The sequence below is a fragment of the Callorhinus ursinus genome, unplaced genomic scaffold (assembly GCF_003265705.2).
Source record: "Callorhinus ursinus isolate GAN/ISIS: 27379988/994484 unplaced genomic scaffold, GSC_fseal_2.0 scaffold5, whole genome shotgun sequence".
NCBI classification, from domain to species: Eukaryota; Metazoa; Chordata; class Mammalia; order Carnivora; family Otariidae; genus Callorhinus; species Callorhinus ursinus.
In genome coordinates, this window is record NW_027397067.1 from 45,889,346 (window position 1) to 45,913,361 (window position 24,016).

General features: G+C 36.1%; 1 protein-coding gene across 7 annotated transcripts in view; it reads left to right on the forward strand.

Annotated features, from left to right (window-relative positions):
* The window catches only part of VPS13B (vacuolar protein sorting 13 homolog B), a 746,502-nt gene that overhangs the window by 463,299 nt on the left and 259,187 nt on the right, over positions 1–24,016 (forward strand). For all 7 annotated transcript variants that reach the window (XM_025870900.2, XM_073893015.1, XM_073893019.1 and 4 more), the window contains 3 exons: positions 7,284–7,487; positions 20,669–20,795; positions 22,142–22,285. In XM_025870900.2, coding sequence (XP_025726685.1) covers positions 7,284–7,487; positions 20,669–20,795; positions 22,142–22,285 — 475 coding nt within the window. The remainder of the gene's footprint in view (positions 1–7,283; positions 7,488–20,668; positions 20,796–22,141; positions 22,286–24,016) is intronic.

Consider the following 24,016-nt stretch of genomic DNA (forward strand, 5'->3'; position numbering starts at 1 on the left):
GTGTGCGTGTGTGTGTCTCTTTATGGCTGAATAATATTCCGTTGCATGTATGTGTATATCACATCTTTATCCATTCATCCATTGATGGACACTTAGGTTCATTTTATTTTGTAAGGTAGACGTTATTAATATTAGGCATCCTGATCCTCACTAAAGCCACAAAGTTCTTTTCCTCTGATGAGTTCTCTAGTAAAGTACCATTTTATTAGAATTCTTTGCTCTGATAATTTTGCAGTTGTTTTTTATGCTGTGAAAATGTAGTGCACTAAATCAAAGCTCTCTTGATTAAAATGTATTTTTGCTTTTGGTTTTGAAGTCAAATTGTTTTTACTCCTAACAGGCTATTTTTAACTTAAAAGTCACTTACTTAGGGAATATCACATTTTAAAAGTTGTAAAATGATTTCCAGTATTTGAAAAATTGAAAATAAATTATCTTCATATTGTGACTGTATGTATTTATACCTTTAAAGAAGATCTAGTTAAATACATCTTTCACAAGACATCTTGCTCTCAGAGTGCTTAATAAAAGTTAATATATGGTATTTGAATGAAAACATTTTGAATGTTTTTTTTAATTTAGTATTGAAAAATAAAGTACTTTGAATGTTTTATAATGGCCAGAATAGGTTTCAAGTATGCATGAAACAAAATGGGCATCTTATGCTTTAAAAAATAAAGATGAGGGAGTATTTCAAGTTGAGAAAAACATCAAGTACTTTGTGGAAAATGAGGTAAATCAATGCACCACTGAATGTATTCTGATGTTAAGGAATTGAAAATAAGTCATATGGATCATGTAATTAGAAAGAAAAATTAGATTTTATTATCTAAGTCTGAAAAAAATTACCCTGTATTCATTTCTATCAGAGAAAACTCAAACCAAACTTGTGAAGTTTGTGAATAAGAGCTAATTCTTACATTTCATCTTTATATTAACCTAAACTAATAAGCCAAATGGCCTACCTATATTATTTGTAACAGTAAGTTAAATTTTATACTTGGGAAAATGTACAGGAATACATTGTTTCCTGGGTTTGATATCTCCAGAGGCTAAAAAATTGTTGAAGATAATGTGTTTTTTAAAGATGCAACTATATTTTTAATTGGTCTAAATTGTCCAGGACAAACTGTTTCCTGTCTTAGAAAGTCGGGGATTTATTACAAACTAACCCAGAATGCTATGAAAATGTTTTTAGATTGATGAAACAGATCAAATTAGAAAACATGGGTAGAATTCACTCAGTTTGATTAATTCAATGGAGGGTCAATGGTGCTGTTTGCTTAGGCTTTTGCTTTTTCAGAATCCGAATGTGTGCTTTATCCAGGGAGTCTTCCTCTCACTTTCTAATCATTTCATTGCTATTTAATATTTTATACAGAGGCTGGAGAGAGAATCAAAGTAGGATAATTTTTTTTCTAACAGTTACTGAGGTTTTTATGATGTGGCAAGTTCTATGCTAGGCTCCTTATCTCAGCTGGTTCTTATAATTAAGACAGAAACTCAGGTCTTTCTCTAGGTCTTAACTACTGTGCTGCTACATAATTTCTGTAACCTCTATGGCAGAGGAGAGAATGCCAATTTGCTAGGCAAGCCTGACCTGTGGGCTGTACCTCTCCACCCCCAAAGGCTGGGCCTGGTGCGGTTCTCAGACACGTTGTGATGGAAGGGCCTATGACTTGAAGCTTCACTAGCCTGTGGCTTTACTTCCTTCCATACTTCTCGCCACACCAACCTTTCAGAATATTTTCAAAGTTTCTGGGTATGCTGCTTTCTCACACCTCTGGACCTTTGAACCTATTGTTTCCTCTGCCTGAAATATTTTTTTTTTTAAATTTTTGTATTATATGAAATGAGATTGGGCTTTTCTGAACTCCTTTAAATGTTGCTTCCTTTTTTCTGGGCCCCCTAGGTCTGGGTCAGGGGTCCCATTTGTGTGCTTCCAATTGTATTCTATACCTAACCTGTTATAGCATTAACTGTTTTTGCAATTGCCTGTAAAGCCCCAACTAGACTATAAACTGTATTAGGCCAGGGACCACAGAGGGACCCAATATTCCTAAGGTCTGTCATAGAGTCTAGCATGCAGTGCTCATTAAATATTCTTTGAATGAATGAATGCAAGTTTGCTTATTGGCCATTGAGATAGGAAGATAGAGTTTTGACAGTCTTGAGTAAGGTATGGAATAAGGAAGCACTTGGTTGCTTTTCACTAGTTATTACATTACCAGTAGTTTTAACTGTCAGGATATAGTTTTAAAGTAGTCATTTTTACATAGAAAAAGAATTACAAAAGGAGAAGTAGCATTGTATCTGGTGGAAGAAATTGAGAGGGCAACCTTTATATTAATCCCATGATGAAAAGGATAAGAACTATGTTTAGGGACAGTGATAAGTTAGAGGAGAGATTTGTTTTCCTCAGTAAGTGGCAAGATTTCTGTTCCTAGAAATCTTTCTAATATCCTCTTATCTGTTTAACCTCTAAGGCATTATAGTTGTCGGTTTTTTTAATTGCAAATTTAGTCTCTTAGGTCTTCTGTCTTTAGAGGTTTATTCTGTTTTAGGCTTTGTTGATCCTTCCCTGTCTTTTTTATTTCATTGATTTCTGTTCTTATTTCCTTCCCTCTATTTCTTTTAGTTTATTCTCCCTCTTTGTTTAGCTCAGTATTTCTGAGCCTTACTAACATCCCCCACCCACCAGAGTTGTACATAGTTACAATTGATGGAACCACACCGATGCATCATAATCACCCAGAGTCCGCGGTTTATATGAGGATTCACTCTTGGTGTTATACATTCTGTAGATTTGGACAGATGAATAACATATGATACGTATCCATAATTAACATACAGAGTATTTTCAGTGCCCTAAACTGAGCACTTTTTCATCTACCTGTTGGCCATTTGTATGTCTTTGGAAAGATGTTTATTTCAGATCCTTTGCCCCTCTTTAAATTGGTTATTTATGGTTTTGCTATTTAGCTGTGTGAGTTCCTTGTATATTTGGGATATAACTCCTTACCAGACACATGGTTTGCAAAATTATCTCCTGTCCCACAGGTTGTCTTTTCATCTTGTTGATAATTTTCTTTGCTGAGCAGAAGCTTTTTGGTTTGATATACTCCCACTTATTTGTTTTTGCTTTTGTTGCCTTTTGATTGGGGGTCAAATCCAGGAAATCATTGCCAAGACTAATGCCAAAGAGCTTACACCCTATGTTTTCTTCTAGGAGTTTTGTCAGTTCAAGTCTTGCCTAACTTCCTGCATAACTATAGCACAGTATCAAAACCAGGAAATTGACATCAGTACAATCCACAGCTGTATTCAGATTCAGCAGTTCTCCCTGTACCCCTTTGTGTTTATGTGTGTATAGTTCTGTGCAGTTTTATCACATATGCAGATTCTTGTAACCACCATTGCAATCAAGAGCCAGAACTGTTCTATCACGAGAGGTTCTCTAGGAGGACTGTTTTTAATTCACACTTTTCATCGCTTATGTAGCCCTCTGTGACCCCAGCTTTATATGTAGAGTCTACAATGAAGTTGATTTGTCATCTTGGTTGGGCCTTGAGCTTTATCTCCTGTGCAGTCATCAGAGCAGAAAATCCGTGTCTGCAGGATTCACCAGAAACCCTAAGAGCATAAGCTGGCTTTGGCAGGTGCTTATTTATTAGTTTTCCTGGTTTCACTTTGGGGAGGTTGGCAGGGGTGTACTTTGACACTTCCATTCTCTGGTGCCAGCTCTAAGATGTGTTTAAAAAGATACTTTAAATTTTTGTCAAGCATTCTAGTTGTTTCAGTCAGAAGATTCATTCACGGTTTCTGATATGCCGTATTTTGGAAACAGGTGACCCTGGAAATACTAAACTTTTATCTTTATACTTTTCGTTACGGTTTTTCATAATTAGAAAAGTGGACTTTGTTTTATTCTTAGTGCCTATCCGTCTATGATTAGTTGGTGATAAGATATGTTATTCTTTCAGAACCATTTAAGATTCTATTTATTCAGAAATGGTCACAGAATTTATAATGGACCTCTTTATGAATAGTTTAACTTCTAGTCATATATTTTATTTATCTCTGTGCTTTAGTTATTTCAATAACTAGAGAAGTTAAATAATTTCTTCATGCTCATGATCATTGGAAAGTCTGAGGGTAAAGTTCACTTGAATCTTTCATTTACCCTGTTTTCTACAACTCAAATTTAAATGGTTTTGCAGTTAGCTTTTAAGTTAGACTTATATACCCAAATACTATAAATTTCCCTGAACTTTCAAATCAGGTTAAAATGACAGATATTTAGTTTCAAACAAAAGGAGAGAATATAAAATCTCTAACCCTGATTCTTAAAAAGTTTGGAATTTTATTTTATTTTTTAAAAGATTTTATTAATTTGACAGAGAGGGGGAACACAAGCAGGGGGAGCAGCAGAGGGAGAGGCAGAAGCAGGCTCCCCGCTGAGCAGGGAGCCCAATATGGGACCCCGGGATCATGACCTGAGCTGAGGCAGACGCTTAACCAGTTGAGCCACTCAGGCACCCCAAAAGTTTGGAATTTTAAAATTAGCATGCTTAGAAGTATCTGGCTGTTGCTCATGATACAAACCATTTGCATACGGGAGAAGAACCTGTGGGAAGTCATGTTCTCCAGGGGTAGACAGGAGAAATAGAGCTCAATTTAAGACCAAGAAAAAAAAATATGGGATATTTCAAGCCTACATGAAAAACTCTGATGAAATTCAGTGTTTTGTGGTTGTAATCTTGTGATGATAGAGCATCCGTGTGCCAAGGGAAATAGGCTAATGTTAATGCTGGGCTGTTACTTTGTCTTTTATTATGGCACTGACTGTATTTCATAACATACTTTTTCTTTAAGCATTCTTAAAGTATTTTAGTTCACCTTAAAAATATGTTTTTTTTTAAGATTTTTTTTTTTTTTAATTTGAGAGAGAGAGAATGAGAGATAGAGAGCACGAGAGGGAAGAGGGTCAGAGGGAGAAGCAGACTCCCCGCCGAGCAGGGAGCCCGATGCGGCACTCAATCCCAGGACTCCAGGACCATGACCTGAGCCACCCAGGCGCCCAAGGAATTTATTTAAAATGTAGAAAACATTGGCTAGTTTAAAATAAGGAAATGTAACTTTTATATGGGGATTAATAATCTAAGGAATAGGCTAGAGCACTAACTGCCCAAGATATTTGCTGTATGTCTGAATTTCTGTGCATCTGAATCAAAAGTTTGATGTTTAAAAACTGTTTTCTTACTGCTGTGGACATATAGGTTCTCCACTCGAGATTTGTTAAAATTTGTGTCTGTTCAAATCAGTGAATTGAAATAGCATTTACTGATAGCTTGATAGGAAAGTTAGTTCCTGACTTCAAGAAATGTATGGTATATTGGTATATCAAGTCATTGTGATGTTATTGTGCTTTTAGTATAGCGAAACCCCAGGAGCACAGATTTGGGAGAGATGAGTTTGGGGAAAGGTTGGTCAGAAAAGTCTTCATAGAAAGTTAAGTCTGAGGTGGGCCTTTAAGCAGAATTATACCAATATTCAAATGAAAGGAGGGCATTCTACCAAAAAGGGAATATTCTAAATGTTACTCCCTCCCATCACCCTCATGAGTTCTTTTTTTTTTTTTTTTTTTTTTTTTTGCCTTCATTAGGACAGATTGAAAAGGTTCATGTCCCATTTTATGGGCTGTATTTCTAACGTAATTATTTGGTTCAAGTAAAATTTTAGGCTATTTTTCTTTGCATGCCCATTCCTAGATTGCAATTCTTCTAAGTTAGAAAAGAGAAGGGGGGGGGAAAAAAAACAGGTTGAGCTTTTACTTTAGGAATGACAATTCATCCATTTTCTTTCTCTGGCTCCTGCTGTGGTTTCTAGACCAATGCCTGTTTGTTTCCCTGTTCCCTATTATAATTCCCTCTGATACTGCCCTTCCTGAGCTGCCTGCTTATTCAGTTCCAGTTCTTTCCCTACTCCTTCTCTACACTTGAATTCATTAGCCTCAACCCTTACCTTGCCTGGCCCAGTAGATGCTGTCTCCATTCCCCAGCAGCTGGCCCAGACGCCTGCCATCTTGAGTTGCAGCAGTTACCCACCTTCCATCAGTATTTGACCAGCCTCTGGGTATGGTCTGACCCACGCTACTTACTTAGTCACGGCATAGTCTTAATCAGACTCTTACCCTCTTTCTGTAGATTTCAGATCAGGACCCATGTTTCCTTCTCCCCACCCCACCCCCACCAATTAATTTCATTAGTGTTCAGTTGTTGTAATTAATTGTATTTTTTAGGTGCAGTTGTAGATTTTTTTAACATTTGTACTAGTAAAGTTATTTTTAGTCTCTATATTATTTAAATTTTTGTGTTCATTGAAACTTTCATAGGGGCCTAATATTATTTTCCTTTTGATGACTCACTTTAAAGCATTTGTGAACCAACAAAACTAAAACGTTCCCAAACTCATGCAAACATAGGTTTATCTGGCCTCTGAACCCTAAACCCGGTTCTTTTCTTCCTACCATATTGCTTCACTATTTTCATTCTAAAACCCTCACGAAAAATTTAACAATTTACTTCCTTTAATTTAGCTTTATGCTACTGATGATTTTATTTACTTGCTTAGCACTAGGTCCAGTAAGATCAAAGTTTCAACTCTGTTTGGGCCAGTAATCCTCACTGTGTATCTCCGTCAGTCATCAGTGTAGTCTTCTCAACAGTTCAGTCTCCGTGGCAACTGGGTTATATAAAGAACCAAGAGCAAAAGGTAGGGAAGTGCAATAGATTGACAAAGCTCTGTTCTCTTTCCGCACAAGACTGAAAGGCCTGAAGAAGGTGGTTGATTAGCATTGGAAAGAAGACTGGGTTTTGAGTCAGAAAGGCTGGGTCTAAGTTGTGGTTTTGTCACAAACTCCCTCAGTACCTTTGCCTAAGTCTTTTAACTTCTCTGAATTATTTTCTCTGTAGTAAAAATGGAGATAAAAATAGCCTTCACAGCATCTCAAAGACTGAAATCATGTATGTGAAAATACTTAGAAAAACAGTACAGTGCTGGGAACAATGTAAAAAATCAATGTAGGGTAGTTTACTGTACACGGTAAGTTTGGGGTACATTTTCAAGTCATCCTTTATGGTTATTTCCTAATACCTGCCTTAGAGATTTGACTTAACCCAGTGAATCCATCAGTAATCCAAAGGGGGAAAAATGGTAATGATACTATGTTAGTAAACAAACAGAATATTGCATCTGTTCACGTTTTTTCATTGCCTTTACAGGAGAGCTTTGAACTTGGGAATTCTTCGAGACCCTGGATCAGAAATTGAAGATAGACAGTACCAAATAGACCTGCAGTCTATCAATATTGGTACTGCACAGTGGGATCAACTAAAACCAGAGAAGGAAAGTGGCACAGGAGGGGTGCTAACAGAGAGTGAAAGAAATTCTCAAAACCCAGCCCTTGAGTGGAATATGGCCAGCAGGTAGGAAATTGTTGAGAAATGTTCTACACTTTCTAATATTTCATTGCCAGAAAAACAGTTGGGGATACAGCCTTCAGCATGCCCAACCTAAGTGTCGGGGTACCTCTTCTGCACTTCATGACCAACATAAAATATATTTTATAATTGTAACTAATGATTTACCTTGGAAACCTGCTGGCCCTACCAACTGTTACACTGTAATGATTACAAATTTAAGATTGTGTCAGCATTATTTTAAAGCTTGCTGTCTGATGAAAGGTTCCACTTCAGACTAAGGATACATTCACATTTTCCCTTGAAATCCATTGTATTCAAGGTCAGATTATTTTTTTTTTAAGTCTCTCTGTTTATGATGATAAGAGGAGAAGAGTAACGAAAGCTCTGGGTTGCCTTTATTTTTTTGTCCACTTTAACTTAGAGCACCTATGTTCACAGAACACTTTTAAAGGAGTTAATCCTGAGTATGATCGATAAGATTTGTAGAGAGCCACTGCCATCTCACCCAGGCTGCTCGTGGTTTCTCATCAGAGTTAGGTGGAATTGTTTGCTAGAACAAAGCTACTAGGCATTAAAAATACTTTTGTATATTGTAAACCTAGAGGTTTTTATGATTTTAAAAAGTGTTTATTTTTTCATTTTTCTTCCTTTTTTTAAAAAATTTTTGCTTGTCAGATTTACTAACATCTGTTGCTTATAACACACCATGGTGGTTTATTTGATTGAATTTCTTTAAAACATTATGTGTATGTAGACTTTCGTTATGCCTTTTGCAATGCTCATTGCTTTGGGGTTCTGCCATTTTACCACCAAAACTATATTTATCTATGTCTTGGCATTAATAATAGCAACAACTTTAATAATAGATTATATAACATTTATCACGTTACCTAACTTATTTAAATTAATTTTTGCAGTAATGCTATGAGCTAATTCTACATGAGGAAACTGAGGCCTAACAAAGATAAATAATGTGCCTAAAACCAAATGCCGAATAGTAGTCTGTACTCTATATAAGCTTCTTCTTCAGGTACCCACATTCTTTTCTAATTTCCTGGTGACTCTGTTCATAACGAGCTTCTTTCAGCTTCCTGAAAATGAGGTTTGTCACTTGCTATTAGGCCTTGATATGTGATCTCTGCCTGGAACTCTCTTAAACCATTCCCCCCCCTTCACTTGCCTAACTCCCATCATTCATCAAGCTTCAGGAAGCCTCACGTTTTCCAGGAAGTCTTCCCCTGAGCCTCCATGAGAGCAGGTTAATACCCTTTGTTTGTGCTCTTAACATTATCTATATACTTTGTCTTGGTTCAGAGAACCCATCTTCACCATCCAGTCCATTGATTTATCCCTAGCACAAAGCACTTTTATACCGTGAAATGTATTGTACAGGGGTGCTGGGGTGGCTCAGTCAATTAAGCGTCCAACTCTTGTTCTCAGCTCAGATTCTGACCTTGAGGTGGTGGGATTGAGCCCTGCGTCTGGCTCCGTGCTCAGCGGGGAGTCTCCTGGAGGTTCTACCCCTCCACTTGCGCTCTCGCTTTCTCAAATTAAAAAAAAAAAAAAAAATGTATTGTTACAGCCTTTCATTGATAAGTGATTGAATGTGCTCCTGAATAGGAGTGTAAATTTGGGTGAAAAATTTCCCACTGCTGACCAAGGTACATTTCAGGAGAGGGATGCAGGCAATACTTCCAGCAGCTGGTCCTACATGGAGGATATGGTGCACACCTTACATGCACTATACCAGTCCTGATCTGTAAACATCACATGGTAGGAGTCAGGGTCAGGTTCCATCTTTCCTCCACTTCATTCAGTTTTCAGGTTCAGGAAGTTCCAGCTTAAATAATTTATAGGTCATCTTTTTTTTTTTTTAAGATTTTATTTATGTGAGAGAGAGAGAGAGAGCGTTGCACATGCACAGAAGGAGAGGGAGAGGCAGAAACAGATTCCTCACTGAGCAGAGAGCCCACTGTGGGGCTCCATCCCAGGACCCTGGGATCATGACCCAAGCCGAAGGCAGACGCTAACTGACTGAGCCACCCAGGCGCCCTTATAGGTCATCTTAAAAACCACAAATTCTATCAACAAAGAAAATGGGCCTTATTTTCCTAGGAAACTTTATGAGCATCTAGCCTTAACTCAGCTGTATCTCTCGTATTTGTTCCTTTAATTCATTCAAATAAACAGTTTGGGGGCACCTGGGTGGCTCAGTCATTGAGCGTCTGCCTTCGGCTCGGGTCATGGTCCCGGGGTCCTGGGATCGGGCCCCACGTCGGGCTCTCTGCTCAGCGGGAAGCCTGCTTCTCCCTCTCCCACTCCCCCTGCTTGTGTTCCCTCTCCTGTCTCTCTCTCTCTCTGTCAAATAAATAAATAAAATCTTAAAAAAATAAAAATGAAAATAAAAAAATCTTTAAACCGTTTGTGTTTCTGTGTGTTTTAATAACTGAGATGAAATTCACATTACACAAAATTAACCATTTAAAGAAAAAAAAACAATTCATTGGTATTTTGTAGATTCACAATATTGTATAACCACCACCCCTATCTATAACTACCACCTCTGTCTCATTCTGAAACATTTTCTACACCCTAAAGTAAAATTCCTTACCCGGCAAGCACTTTCTTCTACATCCTTCTCCCTCCCCGTGGCCCTGGCAAATGCCAATCTGCTTTCTGTTTCTGTGGATTTATCTATTCTAGATCATATAAAAGGAATCATACAATATGTGCCCTTTAGTGTCTGGCTCATTCACTTAACACAATGTTTTGGAGGTTTTTCCACATTGTAGCGTGTGTCAATACCTCATTCTTAGTTACTGTTGGATAATATTCCACTGTATGTAAATACCACAGTTTATGCATTCATCTTTTGATGGATATTTGGGCTGTTTCTACTTTTTAGCTACTATGAATAATATTGCTGTGGACATTTGTGTACAAGTACCTGTTTCAGTACCTGTTTTCAGGTATTAGGGATATATATCTAAGAGTAGAATTTCATGGTCATATGGTAATTCTATATTTAACTTCTGGGGAGCTGCCAAACTATTTTCCACAGCGGCTGAACCGTTTTACATTCCCACCAGCAATGCTCAAGGGTTCCAATCTCACCACATTCTCACCAACACTTATTTTCCTTTTTTTTTTAAACTGTAACCATCCTATTGGGTATGGTTTTGATTTGCATTTCCATAATGATTAATGATGTTGAGCCCTTCATGTGCTTTTTGGCCATTTTTATATCTTAAGTGTTTACTCAAGCCTTTTGCCCATTTTTAAATTGAATTGTTTTTTTGTTGATGATTTGTAGGAGTTCTTTATTCTAAACGCTATACCCTTATCTGATACATAATTTATAAATGATCTTTTCATTTCTTGATAATAATCTTTGCATAAGTTTTATAATCTGAGAATCCATTGCTAGATCCAACGTCGTGAAGATTTATGCCTGTGTTTTTAATTTTTTTTTCATTTCCTGTAGTTGACACACAAGGTAATACTAGCTTCAGATGTGCAACATAGTGATTCCGCTTTTCTGTATGTTATGCAGTGCTCACCACAAATGTAGCTACTATCTGTCACCACACAATACTAGTACAATACCATTGTCTACATTACCTGTGCCGTGCCTTTTATTCCCATGATTTATAACTGAATGAAATGTATCTGTACCTCCCACTCCCCTTCACCCATTTTGTCTATCCACATCACCCCCTTTCCCCTGGCAACCATCAGTTTGTTCTCTGTATTTATAGGCCTGATTCTGCTTTTTGTGTGTTTGTTTGTTTTGTTTTGTAGATTCCACAAGTGTGTGAAGTCATATGATAATCTGTCTTTCTTAGTCTGATTTATTTCACTTAGCATAATACCCTCTAGGTTCATCCATGTTGTCACAAATGGCAAGATTTCATCCTTTTTATGGCTGCATAATATTCCTCTGTGTGTGTGTGTGTGTGTGTGTGTGTGTGTGTGTGTGTGTGTGTGTGTGTCTGTGTGTCTGTGTGTCTGTGTGATAGGCACATAGCACATCTTGTTCACTTATCTATCAGTAAACATTTAGGTTGTATCCATATCTTGCCTATTGTAAATAATGCTGCGGTAAATATAGAGGTTCATATATCTTTTCAAATTAGTGTTTCATTTTCTTTTCATTTTCAGTTCCATTAGTGGAATTATTGGATCATATGGTATTCCTATTTCTAATTTTTTGAGGTACCTCCATACTGTTTTCTACAGTGGCTGTACCAATTTACATTCCCACCAACAGTGTACAAGGGTTCCTTTTTCTCGACATCCTTACCAATACTTGTATTCCTTGTGCTTTTTATTTTAACCATTCTGACAGGTGTGAGGTGATATCTCATTGTAGTTTTGATTTGCATTTCCCTGATGTTGAGCATCTTTTCATGAGTCTGTTGGCTATCTGTATGTATTCTTTGGAAAAGTGTCTTCAGGTCCTCTGCCCATTTTTTAATTGGATTTTTGGGGTTTTGGTTTTTGGGTTTTGGGGGTTTTTTTTTGGTGTTGACTTGTGTAATAAGTTCTTTATATATTTTGGATATTAATTCCTTATTAGATATATCATTTGAACATATCTTCTCCCATTCAATAGGTTGCCTTTTTGTTTTGTTGGTTTCCTTCACTGTGCAAAATCTTTTTATGTTTATGTAGTCCTAATAGTTTTTTGTTGTTTTTAAAATTTTTATTTAATTATTTATTTGAGAGAGAGAGAGACTGTGCATGCACATGGGCAAGTTGAGGGGAGAGGCAGAGGGAGAGAGAGAATCTCAAGCAGACTCCATGCTGAGCATAGAGCCCAGTCTAGGGCTCCATCTCACAACCCTGAGATCTTGACCTGAGCCAAAATCAGGAGTCACACGCTTAACTGACTGAGCCACCCAGCTGCCTCTGCAGTCCCAGTAGTTTAGTTTTGCTTTTATTTCCCCTGCCTAAGGAGACATATCTAGAAAAATGCTTCTATGGCCAATATCGGAGATACTATTGCCTGTATTCTCTTCTAGGATTTTATGGTTTTTGGTCTCACATTTAGGTCTTTAATCCATTTTGAGTTTATCTTTGTGTATGATATAAGAAGATAGTCCAGTGTCAATCTTTTGTTTTTCAGTTTTCCCTGCACCATTTATTGAAGAGACTACCTTTTACACCATTGTATATTCTTGCCTCCTTTTTCATAGATTAATTGACCATATAAGCATCGGTTTATTTCTGGGTTTTCTATTCTGCTTCATTGATCTATGTCTCTGTTTTGTGCTGGCATCATACTGTTTTGATTACTACAGCTTTGTAGTATATCTTGAAATCTGGAATTGTGATCCCTCCAGCCTTGTTCATTTTTCTCAAGATTGCTTTGATTACTGAGGGTCTTTTGTGGTTCCATACAAGTTTTATTATTATTTGTTCTAGTTCTGTGAAAAATGCTGTTGGTTCTTTGATAGGGATTGCCTTGAATCTGTAGGTTGCTTTGGGTAGTATGGACATTTTAATAATATTTCCAGTCCATGAGCCTGGACTATCTTTTCATTTGTATCATCTTCAGTTTCTTTAATCGGTGTTCAATAGTTTTCAGAGTACAGATCTTTAACCTCCTTGGTTACTTTTTTTCCTAGGTATTTTCTTTTTGGTGACTTGTGTTTATGCTTTATTCTGAGTTTTATGGGTTTAGCTCTTATAGCTAGATTGTTGCTCCATTTTGAGGAGTTTTTGTTTATTTTTGTATATGGTATGAGGTAAAAGTCCAACTTCCTTCTTTTGCATGTGAATATACAATTGTCCCAGCACCATTTGTCTCAGCACCCAGACTCTTCATTCCCCCCTGGAATGGCTTTGGCATGCTTGTCACAATTTAAGACTTTTGAACATCAATTATATGCCATAGAATGTCTTTTTTACACTAGAGAAACAAAATGAAATAATTTCTCGTATGTTCCTGTCCCTTACAGAGCTCAGTGTCCAATTAAAAAATTAATAGTTAATTACACACTTTTAGAGTCCAGGGAGTAAAGTACTATGGTAGACATAAATATAGGATGTTTAGGATTATGGAAGAGCCACATCAAAATCAGGATAAACGTGTTCCATGTACATAGGACATCTCAGGCTAACAGATATGACAGACACATAACACAATAAATCTAAAATTGACATAGGTACAAAGGAGAAAATTTAAAGAAAGAAATGAATGATTACCTCAGATCTCAGAGTATATAACTTCTGAATTTGTTTCCACGGAATCTGAGTGGCAGGAGAGGCGAGGGGGCACTTTGAACTAAGAAAGCAGTAGATTCACAGGCTAGGAGTATGAAAATGTGGCATGTTCTATCCACTTCTGAATCCCCAGTACATGATATTATGCTTGGCACATAACAGGTACTTAGTAAAGAGTTGAGTGAATTAAGGAAAGATTGAATGATTAAGTGATTAAGTAGAACTAGTAGATCAAGTGACTTAATGTTTCTGAGAGATACTGATTCAAATGAAGACAGGAGATTTTAGATCTGATGTAGCCTAGTAGTGCCGATTAATCTTGATAGAAATATAAGCAGAACTTTAATATGATTATATTTTTGTTTTTCAATAGGCATTACAGGTAAAATTCAAAAGATACAAAAAGCTATTCGGTGAAGAATAATTTGCTCCCTCCCCTTGACCAATTTTAATTAACAGCCTTTATGATAGTTTTCATTCATTCCTCCTGCGTGCATTACTCAGCTTTTGTCTTTAATCAAAATGTGTTTCTGTGTGTATGTTGGGGGAGAAGGGAGTAAGGAAGTTAAGCATAAAAATGATCACGTTTTAAAATTTGTGGATCTTTTCCTTCTAAAACCTCAATTTTTCCGTTGAGAGAATACATTAGGATTCAGTCAGGGCAGCAGAACCACTGTAAGTATTAGAGCATAAGGGATTTATTTTAGGAATAAGGCCTTGCTCAATTGTGGAAGAAGCTGTGAAGTAAGGATCTAAAGGGGCCTATGGATCAGAGACATGTCACAGGCATGTCCAGCCACTGGAAGGACCACTGGAGGCTGGGAGAGAAGTCCATGGGAGGCTGGTGCCTCTGTGGAGGGGGTGAGCCTGCATAGTCAGCAGGGCCAGTGGTCAGGAAAAAGAGCTGGTCGCAAAACCCGAGAAGAGGAAAGACAAGTTGGAACCTGCCGGCACCAATGAGTCGGAATTTCCCTGTTTTACAAAGCATGCCTTGAGAGAATATTGGCCAGTATTTAGTTCCCTCATGCCTCCAAATCTCATACAATTTTCTCTCTAAACCCTGCAAGTTGTTACAGAACAAAACCACCATAAGAAACTAAGTTTGAGGAGGTTCCTTGCCTTGTGCAATGTCACTTAAAAGTAAAACTAAGTATAGAACCCTGATTTGCTTCCTCTCATTCAACTACTTTTCTTATACTTGGCATTCTGACCCCTTATACTTAGGCTAAAGTTCATTGTTAGTCACTTTTGTTTCTTTTTCTCTTAGCAACCATTTTTACTGTGTCTGCGCTTATTTTATAACCTGAGGAAATGAAGTACTGAGAACTAAAATAACCTGTACTGATGTCTGCCATATGCAGGTTACACACCTAGTCCCTGGTGCCCTTTCGCATGGTGATTAGTGCTTGGACGTGTGTGGAGGGGAGAAGGCCATGGTTTTTCTTCCTTACATATCAGCTAAGGGTGTCCTTGGCAAGCTGAGGGGGTGCTGGCATAGAGATAAAAGGACAGATCTGTCTTGGCCAGTCGTCTTCTTTGTTTCCTAGCATAGTTACTGACAGACAATAGGGACTCAAAAAATCAGAAAATATTTAAATTTAATATAGTCATCACAATAGTATATCATAAAATTTTAAAACCCCCTATAATGTCAATTAATTTGTAGTTCTTACAGCCCCTAACATCATAATTGTTTTATATATATGTATATATATATATATATATATAAATACATACATATATATGTAAATATAGAGAATAATGCCCTGCTTGGTCCAAAGCCCTGAATAGCCAGGTTTCCCTCCTTCAACATTTTAAGAGAAGGATCCAAACAAATATATGTCAACATTTACTTAAAAGTATATGTACAACATATAACTTTTATATATTATGCAGTATTATTCTATGAGCACTGCACTTGGTACATTGATACATGTTATTAAAGCTTTAAAAATGAAATAAAATAACATAAATCCCCTGTCCGTTTTTCCCTTGGTAAATTCCCATTGATATACTCAATTTGAGAAACAAAGCAGTCCCCTGACTTCTCCCTCCTCCATGAAGTTTTATTTTGACATTTTTCCTTGAAAAAAGAGCTATCGAGTAGAGTTAGATGCAAGAGTTCCAGACTATAGATATAAACAACTGGAAACTATAACCAGAACTGTTAACAATTGAACATCTCTGTAAAATTGAATTAAGTTGATATTTCAATACAGCTATACCCATAAGACCTTCTTTTAGAGACTGAAATGAATGTAATACTTGTGAACTCCATCACAAATATATTAGCCGTAGTTTTGGTGTGTTTGTTTGGGTGGGATAATTTTTGTTTATTTCTTCTTGCTTTGTTTTGTTTAGAGAATAAGACTATCTCAACATTATTTAATTTTGCCAAAATAAATTTTACTAGCATTTTATTCAAATGTACCTTTAAATTATCCTCATTTCAGGTTGTAGTTCTTGTAGCATTATTCACAGATACTTTATATATCTTTATAAGTTAATTAGGTCCCCTACTGGAGGTTTCCACACATGCATGTTTTTTCCTTATCATTTTACTTATCCTACCTTATGATTATTTTTAGTTATTTTTTCTGCTAAACTGAGCTGCACACATCCATCTTTACCATTATATTTCCAGCACCTAGCAGAGGGGCCTGGCATAATAGTGGAAACTCAGTCCATGTTCTCAAAATTTCACACAGTGATAAATGCTGTGCGAGTAATATGGCAGTATAATGGGATAAGCATCCCTGGGAAATTTCTTTACATTAGGCCTAGTCTAATACCTAATGACAAGAATGAGTTACCCATGCAAATACTCCTGGAGTGCTTGTGTCAAGAGTGTTCTGGCAGAGCAGGGACCTTTGAGTAGAAATCAGTTTTGCACACTTAAGGATCATGCCAGGCCGAGAGGAAAAGAAGAATAAGTAAAGTTTAGGGTAGGGAAGGGAATAAATTATGAATGGCTTTATAGGTCAAAGGGAGTTTGGATTTTATTTTAATTGCATTAGATCACTGGATAGTGTTCCTCTTGGGAAGAAACTCAAAACACCAAAATAGATTTAAACTCTTAATTATATATTTTATTTTTAAATTATAAAGAATTCATATTACTCTCAAGAACCTTCTATCTAGGCAGCTGGCTGGCTTAGTTGGAAAGAGTGTGTGACTCTTGATCTTGGGGATGTGAGTTTGAGCCCCACGTTGGGTGTAGACATTGCTTAAATAAATAAACTTTAAAAATAAATAAGAATCCTCTATCTAAAAATAAGAGGAAATCTCTACAAATAAGTACAGTTAATAAAATTATAAGTTTATTTCATTTAGCATAATACCCTCTAGTTCCATCCACCTCGTAGCAAATGGCAAGATTTCGTGTTTTTTGATGGCTGCATAATATTCCATTGTATATCATATGATCTCACTGATATGAGGAATTCTTAATCTCAGGAAACAAACTGAGGGTTGCTGGAGTGGTGAGGGGTGGGAGGGATGGGGTGGCTGGGTGATAGACATTGTGGAGGGTATGTGCTATGGTGAGCGCTGTGAATTGTGTAAGACTGACGAATCACAGACCTGTACCTCTGAAACAAATAATACACGATATGTTAAAAAAAGAAGAAGAAGAAGATGGTAGGAAGGGAAAAATGAAGGGGAGGAAATCGGAGGCGGGGATGAACCATGAGAGACTATGGACTCTGAGAAACAAACTGAGGGTTCTAGAGGGGAGAGGAGTGGGGTGGTTAGCCCAGTGATGGGTATTAAAGAGGGCACATACTGCATGGAGCACTGGGTATTATTCGCAAACAATCATGGAACACTACATCAAAAACTAATGTAATATATGGTATCTAACATATAATAAAATAAAATTTTTTAAAAATCAAAAAAATTATAACAGTTTTCCAATTAGATTGTTTATAATAAATGGCTATGAATATTACTGTTTTTTATTTTGAGGAATAACCACTGCAAGAGGGTTACCAGAACAAGACTTAAGTTTTTCTTCTGGTCAGGTGTCTTCTATCTGAAGCTCAGCTGTAAAGCCATACCAAGAAAGTCCCATGTTGAATAAAAACCGTTCAATGCACACACAGACCATCTAGCACTTTTTATTCTTTTTAGTGGAATATTTTGGAAAACTTAGTACCATTTTTTCTACGTATGTATAGTCTTTCATAATATGTATTTTTTTCTGAAATAGTGTTCTTAAACTCCTTTAATACTTCCCACAGTGTCATTCCAAAATGTGTGGAAGATGGGCAGAAGAACCTTAGCATAATTTGCAGAGCCCAGGAAAAATGACCAGAGCCTTCCTAAACATATATTTTCATGAGTATAGGTGTCACATACCTATGCCTTCTTGCATACCAACAGTTTCAGAGAACTATACTTTTCCTTACTTATAATCTACTCTTCCCAGAAATTAACTGAAGAGTTTTTGTTAACATATAGAATTACTTTCCTCTTATTTGTTTAGCACTTTATGATTGTCAATTTTTTTTATATCCTCACACAGGGTTTTATAAATTTCTGTGGGTTTAATCCTCTATGTTAGCTGACAGGTACAAATCACTGTTCCATTTCCATGTTTCTATGGACAGTGTAGAAATACGTTAAATCATTTTTCTAGTATACCAGAGAAATATTTCTTCCACAGCTCTCCTAACATCATATGTCTTAGCATGCTACAGATCACCTGTTTCCTCTAGCTGGTTTTACTATCTTTCATTCGTCGTAGGTGATCAGCTCTTTGACCAAGAGATGTTTGATTGTGGATTTTATTGTATTTATCTAAACCAGTACTCATTATACTTCTTGAATCTGTGGGTTCTTACATTTCATCAGTTCTGGCGAGTTCTCAGCCATTAACTCATTGATACTGTCCCTTTTCCTTGCTTTCTCTTCTCTCTTTTTGGAACACAAATATGTTGGACCTGCCCCTCCATGTCTCTTAACTTTCCTTTTAAATTTTCCATTTTAAAATTTACTTTAGTACATTCCTGGAATTTTCTTAAATGTATACTCTATTGATTTTTTTTTTCTTGAGCTATATGTTAAATGCTATTTACCCATATATTATGTATTTTATTTTAGTGAGTCTGTTTATGATTTCTGGAAAATTTTTAAATTTTAAATCCTATGCTCTTATCTAGTAAAATACTGGCAGAATTTAATTATTGTAGTGATTTTTTTCAGTATTTATTTCTTTTGAAGTATTTCAGTCAATAAAAACTTTTAATGATTTAAAAAATATATATCATTACCTCAAAGACTTAAGAGAAATAACACAAAAGAAAAGTTAACATTATGTACTAGAAAAATCACAGTTTTATAGGACTGTTGACTTAAGTTTTTTTTTTATTTCTAAGGTCATAGGTCTTTCATATGTTGTGTTACTGATTTAATTCATCACATATTGGGGAAAATATGATATGTATAAATACTCTTTTTTTTCCATTGGGTGTTTTCATTAATATTTGCTCTTATTTGGTTTCCTGCCATCTTTTCCATTTTAAGGTATTTTTAATACATCATATATTTTACCATTCCCCTATGAGAGCACATCAGATGTTACATTTTTCTCACATTGACCATTTTATGGAACTTGAGCTATTAAGCTATAATTATGGTGTCTCTCAGGATCACAACCTTTCCTCTGTATTCACAGATTTTAATACTTCTTCCTGTTACCCTCCATTCACCAGATCTCTTAATTCTTTAAAATTGACTTTCTTGAAATCCAATACTTATGTGTCACAGAACCAGATGATCCAATTTGCTTTTTTGGCAGACACCATGTAAAGCTTTGCCCATTGCAAATTTGAACAAAAGATACTAGTACTTTGTACTTTCTAGACTACTCTGGAAGAAAACGATGTAGAAAGACTTGAGTTTCATCGGGGCTTTTTCATGAGATAATTTAGGCCAGTTTTCTCGTCTCAACTTTATCACTTTATAAGTGAATAATAGAGACATGTTTATAAGGAATATTAAGTTAATGGCTCCACGGAATTTTTAGGTACAGCTTGCTAGTAAAACATAGAACTATATTATTTCATAAAATGAAAACTTAGAATATGGATAGTAGACTTGAAGAACTGTACTAGCACAAGCTTTAGTTTCTCAACAATGTTTTCCAGTTTTATCTTCTACCAGGTATGCAGTACTTCCTTTGAAATTATTAGCATTTAGCAATTTTGAATGTAAAGTAGAAATATTGTGCTAAATAACTGATCAAAGGCGAGAATGTATAAGGAAGAATTAAAATAGAGGCCAAATGCTATTCTGCTATCAGACCCAACAGTGCAACCTTTGTTCCCTTTAGGTGGCCTTAACCTAGCCCCTGATCCTCATTTCCTTGTAAGTAATACGGGCCTAGTAGTGGATTTTACTTCACATACATGATTGTTGTGAAGAAGCGTTCAGTATCAAAGTCACAAAAGCTATTTCGTGAACTGTATGTGTAATAATAATCCACGAATTGAGACAATTCTTAGAGCTTAAAAAAAGGAGGTCGTTCATAGATTAAGAGGATATACTAGTGAACCTAATGAGATTGGAAAGACTGCAGTTGTCAACTAGGTCAGAAATAATAAAAATAAGAAATTAAAAATTATCCCACAATAGGAAGGTCACATTATTGGTAACAAAAGATTAAACTATTTGTAAGAACAAAAGGAATTAAAAGCCAAGTAATTTGTTGAGAGGATGTGAGTAATATGAAATTAACTGTGTCTGGATTTCTCAGTAATTTTATGCTATCTTTTATTAATCTGAAGTTAAGAATTTGAAGTTGTAAAACTATGACTATAAATTGTACAAATAGGCACTCAAAATAATAATGTAGTTTTGTCATACTTGTTTGTAGTGAACACTGGTACAAATTTAATGAAAAAAAATCCTTGAAAGAAATGAAATGGTTAATAATTTTTTACTTTATCTTTTAGCATACGGCGACATCAAGAAAGAAGAGCAATTTTGACTCCCATTTTAACGGATTTTTCTGTCCGAATAACTGGAGCACCTGCTATCATTTTCACCAAAATAATTTCTCCAGAAAATATGCACACTGAGGTGAGAGTTTAATTTAGGTTTCATTTTAGTCTATATAATGGAGTCTATATAGAGTATATGGAGTAGCTTCTCTTTGTAAGTTAGGGATTTTCTTAGTTTTAGCTCACAGGATGTCAAATTGCTTATTAATGTTATAACTAAAAATTAATACTTTCTAGTACTGTTACTGCTTTTCATGTAGTTACTCATTTAATCCTCATAACAATCCTATTAACTGCTTCTATCCTCTTTTTATAATTTTTTTAAAGATTTATTTATGTCAGAGAGGAAGAGAGCACACATGTGCGTGAGGAATAAGAATTCTAACTATAATAAGTAAATACAGGGAACTTGTTGGGGGAAAGGATATTTAACCCAAAAAGCAAAAGGAATATTCATTTCCAACATACTATTCTTTATGGCTGTACTAAAATCTATTCTCCGCTGTGTAGTTTGCATTTGGACCCATTGTAAGTCTCCTTAAATCCATTCCCTTAGATGACACAGTAAGGAGAAGGTTCTTTGGATATTTCCAAACATTCGAACATTGTCCACATTCTCTTCATGACAGGAGACAGAACTTCTGCTTATTAAGTGAAACTTCGGGTCTGTTTTTTTCTTTCCTTCCCTGAATGGGTTTCCAATGATGAATGTTGAAGTGACTCAAGTTATGCAGAACAGCATCAGTTAAGTAGTGGACATCTACCTAATGCAGCCAAGATTTTAGCAGCTTGAAGAAGTGAAATTAATTAGTCTAGCTATCTTTGGCTTCAGCACTATTTTGTTATAAATCATTTGGAGTGTATACTTTGGAGAATACTCAAACCATACCACTTGTGATTGTAATTTCTTGCCTACAATTGCCTGTTTACATCTGTCTGCCCAACTAGATTGTAATCTCCTCAAGAGCAGTTTGCCATTCTTTGTGCTATCCCTAGCAGCTGAGTATAGTGCATGTTATTTAGGAGATGCTCAGTAAATATTTGTTGGTTTGAATGAATGAACAGGATTATGCTAAAGAATTACATCATCACTTACATATGGAAATGATGTTAGTAGTTTGGGGTATGAAAAAGCCAAATGTATATGAAATGGTAAAAAAATTAGTGTTTGTGTTGTTAGTTTGTTTCCCTGCAACTAGCGCATGGCCCAGAGCACAGCAGGACCTCATAAATGTCTATTAAATTAATCCATTAAACTATGTTGAGTGGCTGTGCTCTCCATTTCTGCTCTTCTTATTAACATATGAACTTGAGTACCAGGAGAATTCATCAACATGGTAAAGGTCAAATAAGTAAGAATGATAAATTATCATCTAATGGCTGTCATGCATCTCTATCTGTATTCAACTTTTTTTTTTCCTTCAGGAGATTTTAGTGTGTGGCCATTCCTTGGAAGTGAATATAACCACAAACCTGGACTTCTTCCTAAGTGTGGCTCAAGTTCAACTCTTACATCAGTTAATAGTAGCAAATATGATTGGACTGGAACCATCAAGCAAGGCCACAGAGGTAACTGTTACCTGATTTTGATTAGTCTTACTGCATTTCTCCAACTTTACATTCATAATAGGAAAAGTATAATTAATTGCTTTCTGCTGGGCACCTGGGTGGCTCAGTTGGTTAAGCGACTGCCTTCGGCTCAGGTCATGATCCTGGAGTCCCTGGATCGAGTCCCACATCGGGCTCCCTGCTCAGCGGGGAGTCTGCTTCTCCCTCTGACCCTTCCCCCTCTCATGTGCGCTCTCTCTCTCACACTCTCTCTCAAATAAATAAATAAAATCTTAAATAAATAAATAAATGCTTTCCGCTAATTATTCTATATTTAATTTTATTCAAAATATAGTCATAAATTATTTTAGATCAGTGTTCTTTATTTTTGAAATTTGTTTAGTCTCTTTTCCTGTCATGGACCTTTGCAAAATTGCTGTGGCCTAGCCTCAGAAGAGCCTCTTAAAAATATGGTTTTAGTATTCTGCAATTTTTAAAGTACAACACAAGAAACCTGGTATAGCTTTCACTTACTCAGATACATTACAGGGATAGGACCTCTTTTGGAAGTGAACTTTGTAATAGTACTATGGGAATATCTTCAATAAATAACTTCTAAAGCATTCGTTTCCCACGCTCAGTGAAGAATGGACGCAATCATAAAAGTTGAACGCCTGCCTAGAATTTTAATTTTGATCCGGTGTTCATTGGAAGCCTGCATTGTAACCACAAAGCATGTCAGCGTGAAACAAAGAAAGCTGCTTATTAGATGCTTCTCAAGATATGTTTTCTTTGCTTTTTGTTTCCATACTTCTATAATCCTATCTATACTTAAAGTATACCTCCTATAAAAGCTCAAGTGAAGAAACCATTCATCTATGAAAAAGACATTGGTTTTATTTTTGTCAAGAGTTATACAGAAGACCCTGAGTTCTATTTATTAAGAAGGAAAGGAAGAGGTATTTTCTGAGAGCTACTTTATGCTAGTTAGTGTGCCCGGCACTTTCATGTAAGTTAACTCATTGTATCTTTGAGCGTGTTATCACAGCCACCTTGTGAGGTTGATATGGGCATCATTATCATTTTACATATTGGGATCTTGGGGCTCAGAGATGGTAAGTGACCTGTGTGAAATCATTCATACATAGCTAAAAAATGGTGGAACTGAAATTTTAATATAAGTCTTTCAAGTCAGTGCTCTTTGCATTCTACCACAGTTTGTGGATTATAACTATTACATTAGTCTCTCAGTCTTATTTTTAAAAAATTATTTTAAAATGATAAAGCTTTTAACTTTAATAAATGAAGATTCTCTAACTGACATCTTTTACCACCCATGATTTCTGTTTGCTCAGTATCTCTTTTTCTTGTGGTTTTTGTTTGTTTGTTTTGGGGTTTTTTTGGGTGGTGGCAGGGCAAAGGGAGAGGGAAAGAGAGAATTTTAAGCAGCCTCCTCTCCCAGCATGGAGCCCAGCGTGGGGCTTGATCTCATAAGCCTAGATCATGACCGGAGCCGAAATCAAAAGTTAACTGACTGAGCCATCCAGGCACCCTTTGCTCAGTATCTTTTTTAAAAGGGTTATAGAGCTATGCAGTCTCTAAAATATCAACTTTTTTCTAATATACATTAGACGATCCATAAGGATGTAATTACATGACCTGAAAATGAATAGAACAAAAAAATATTTTCCCATGGCATTTTCGATGAAGTCCTTGAAGCAAATTGGGTTGGAAACAGTATTTTACTTTACT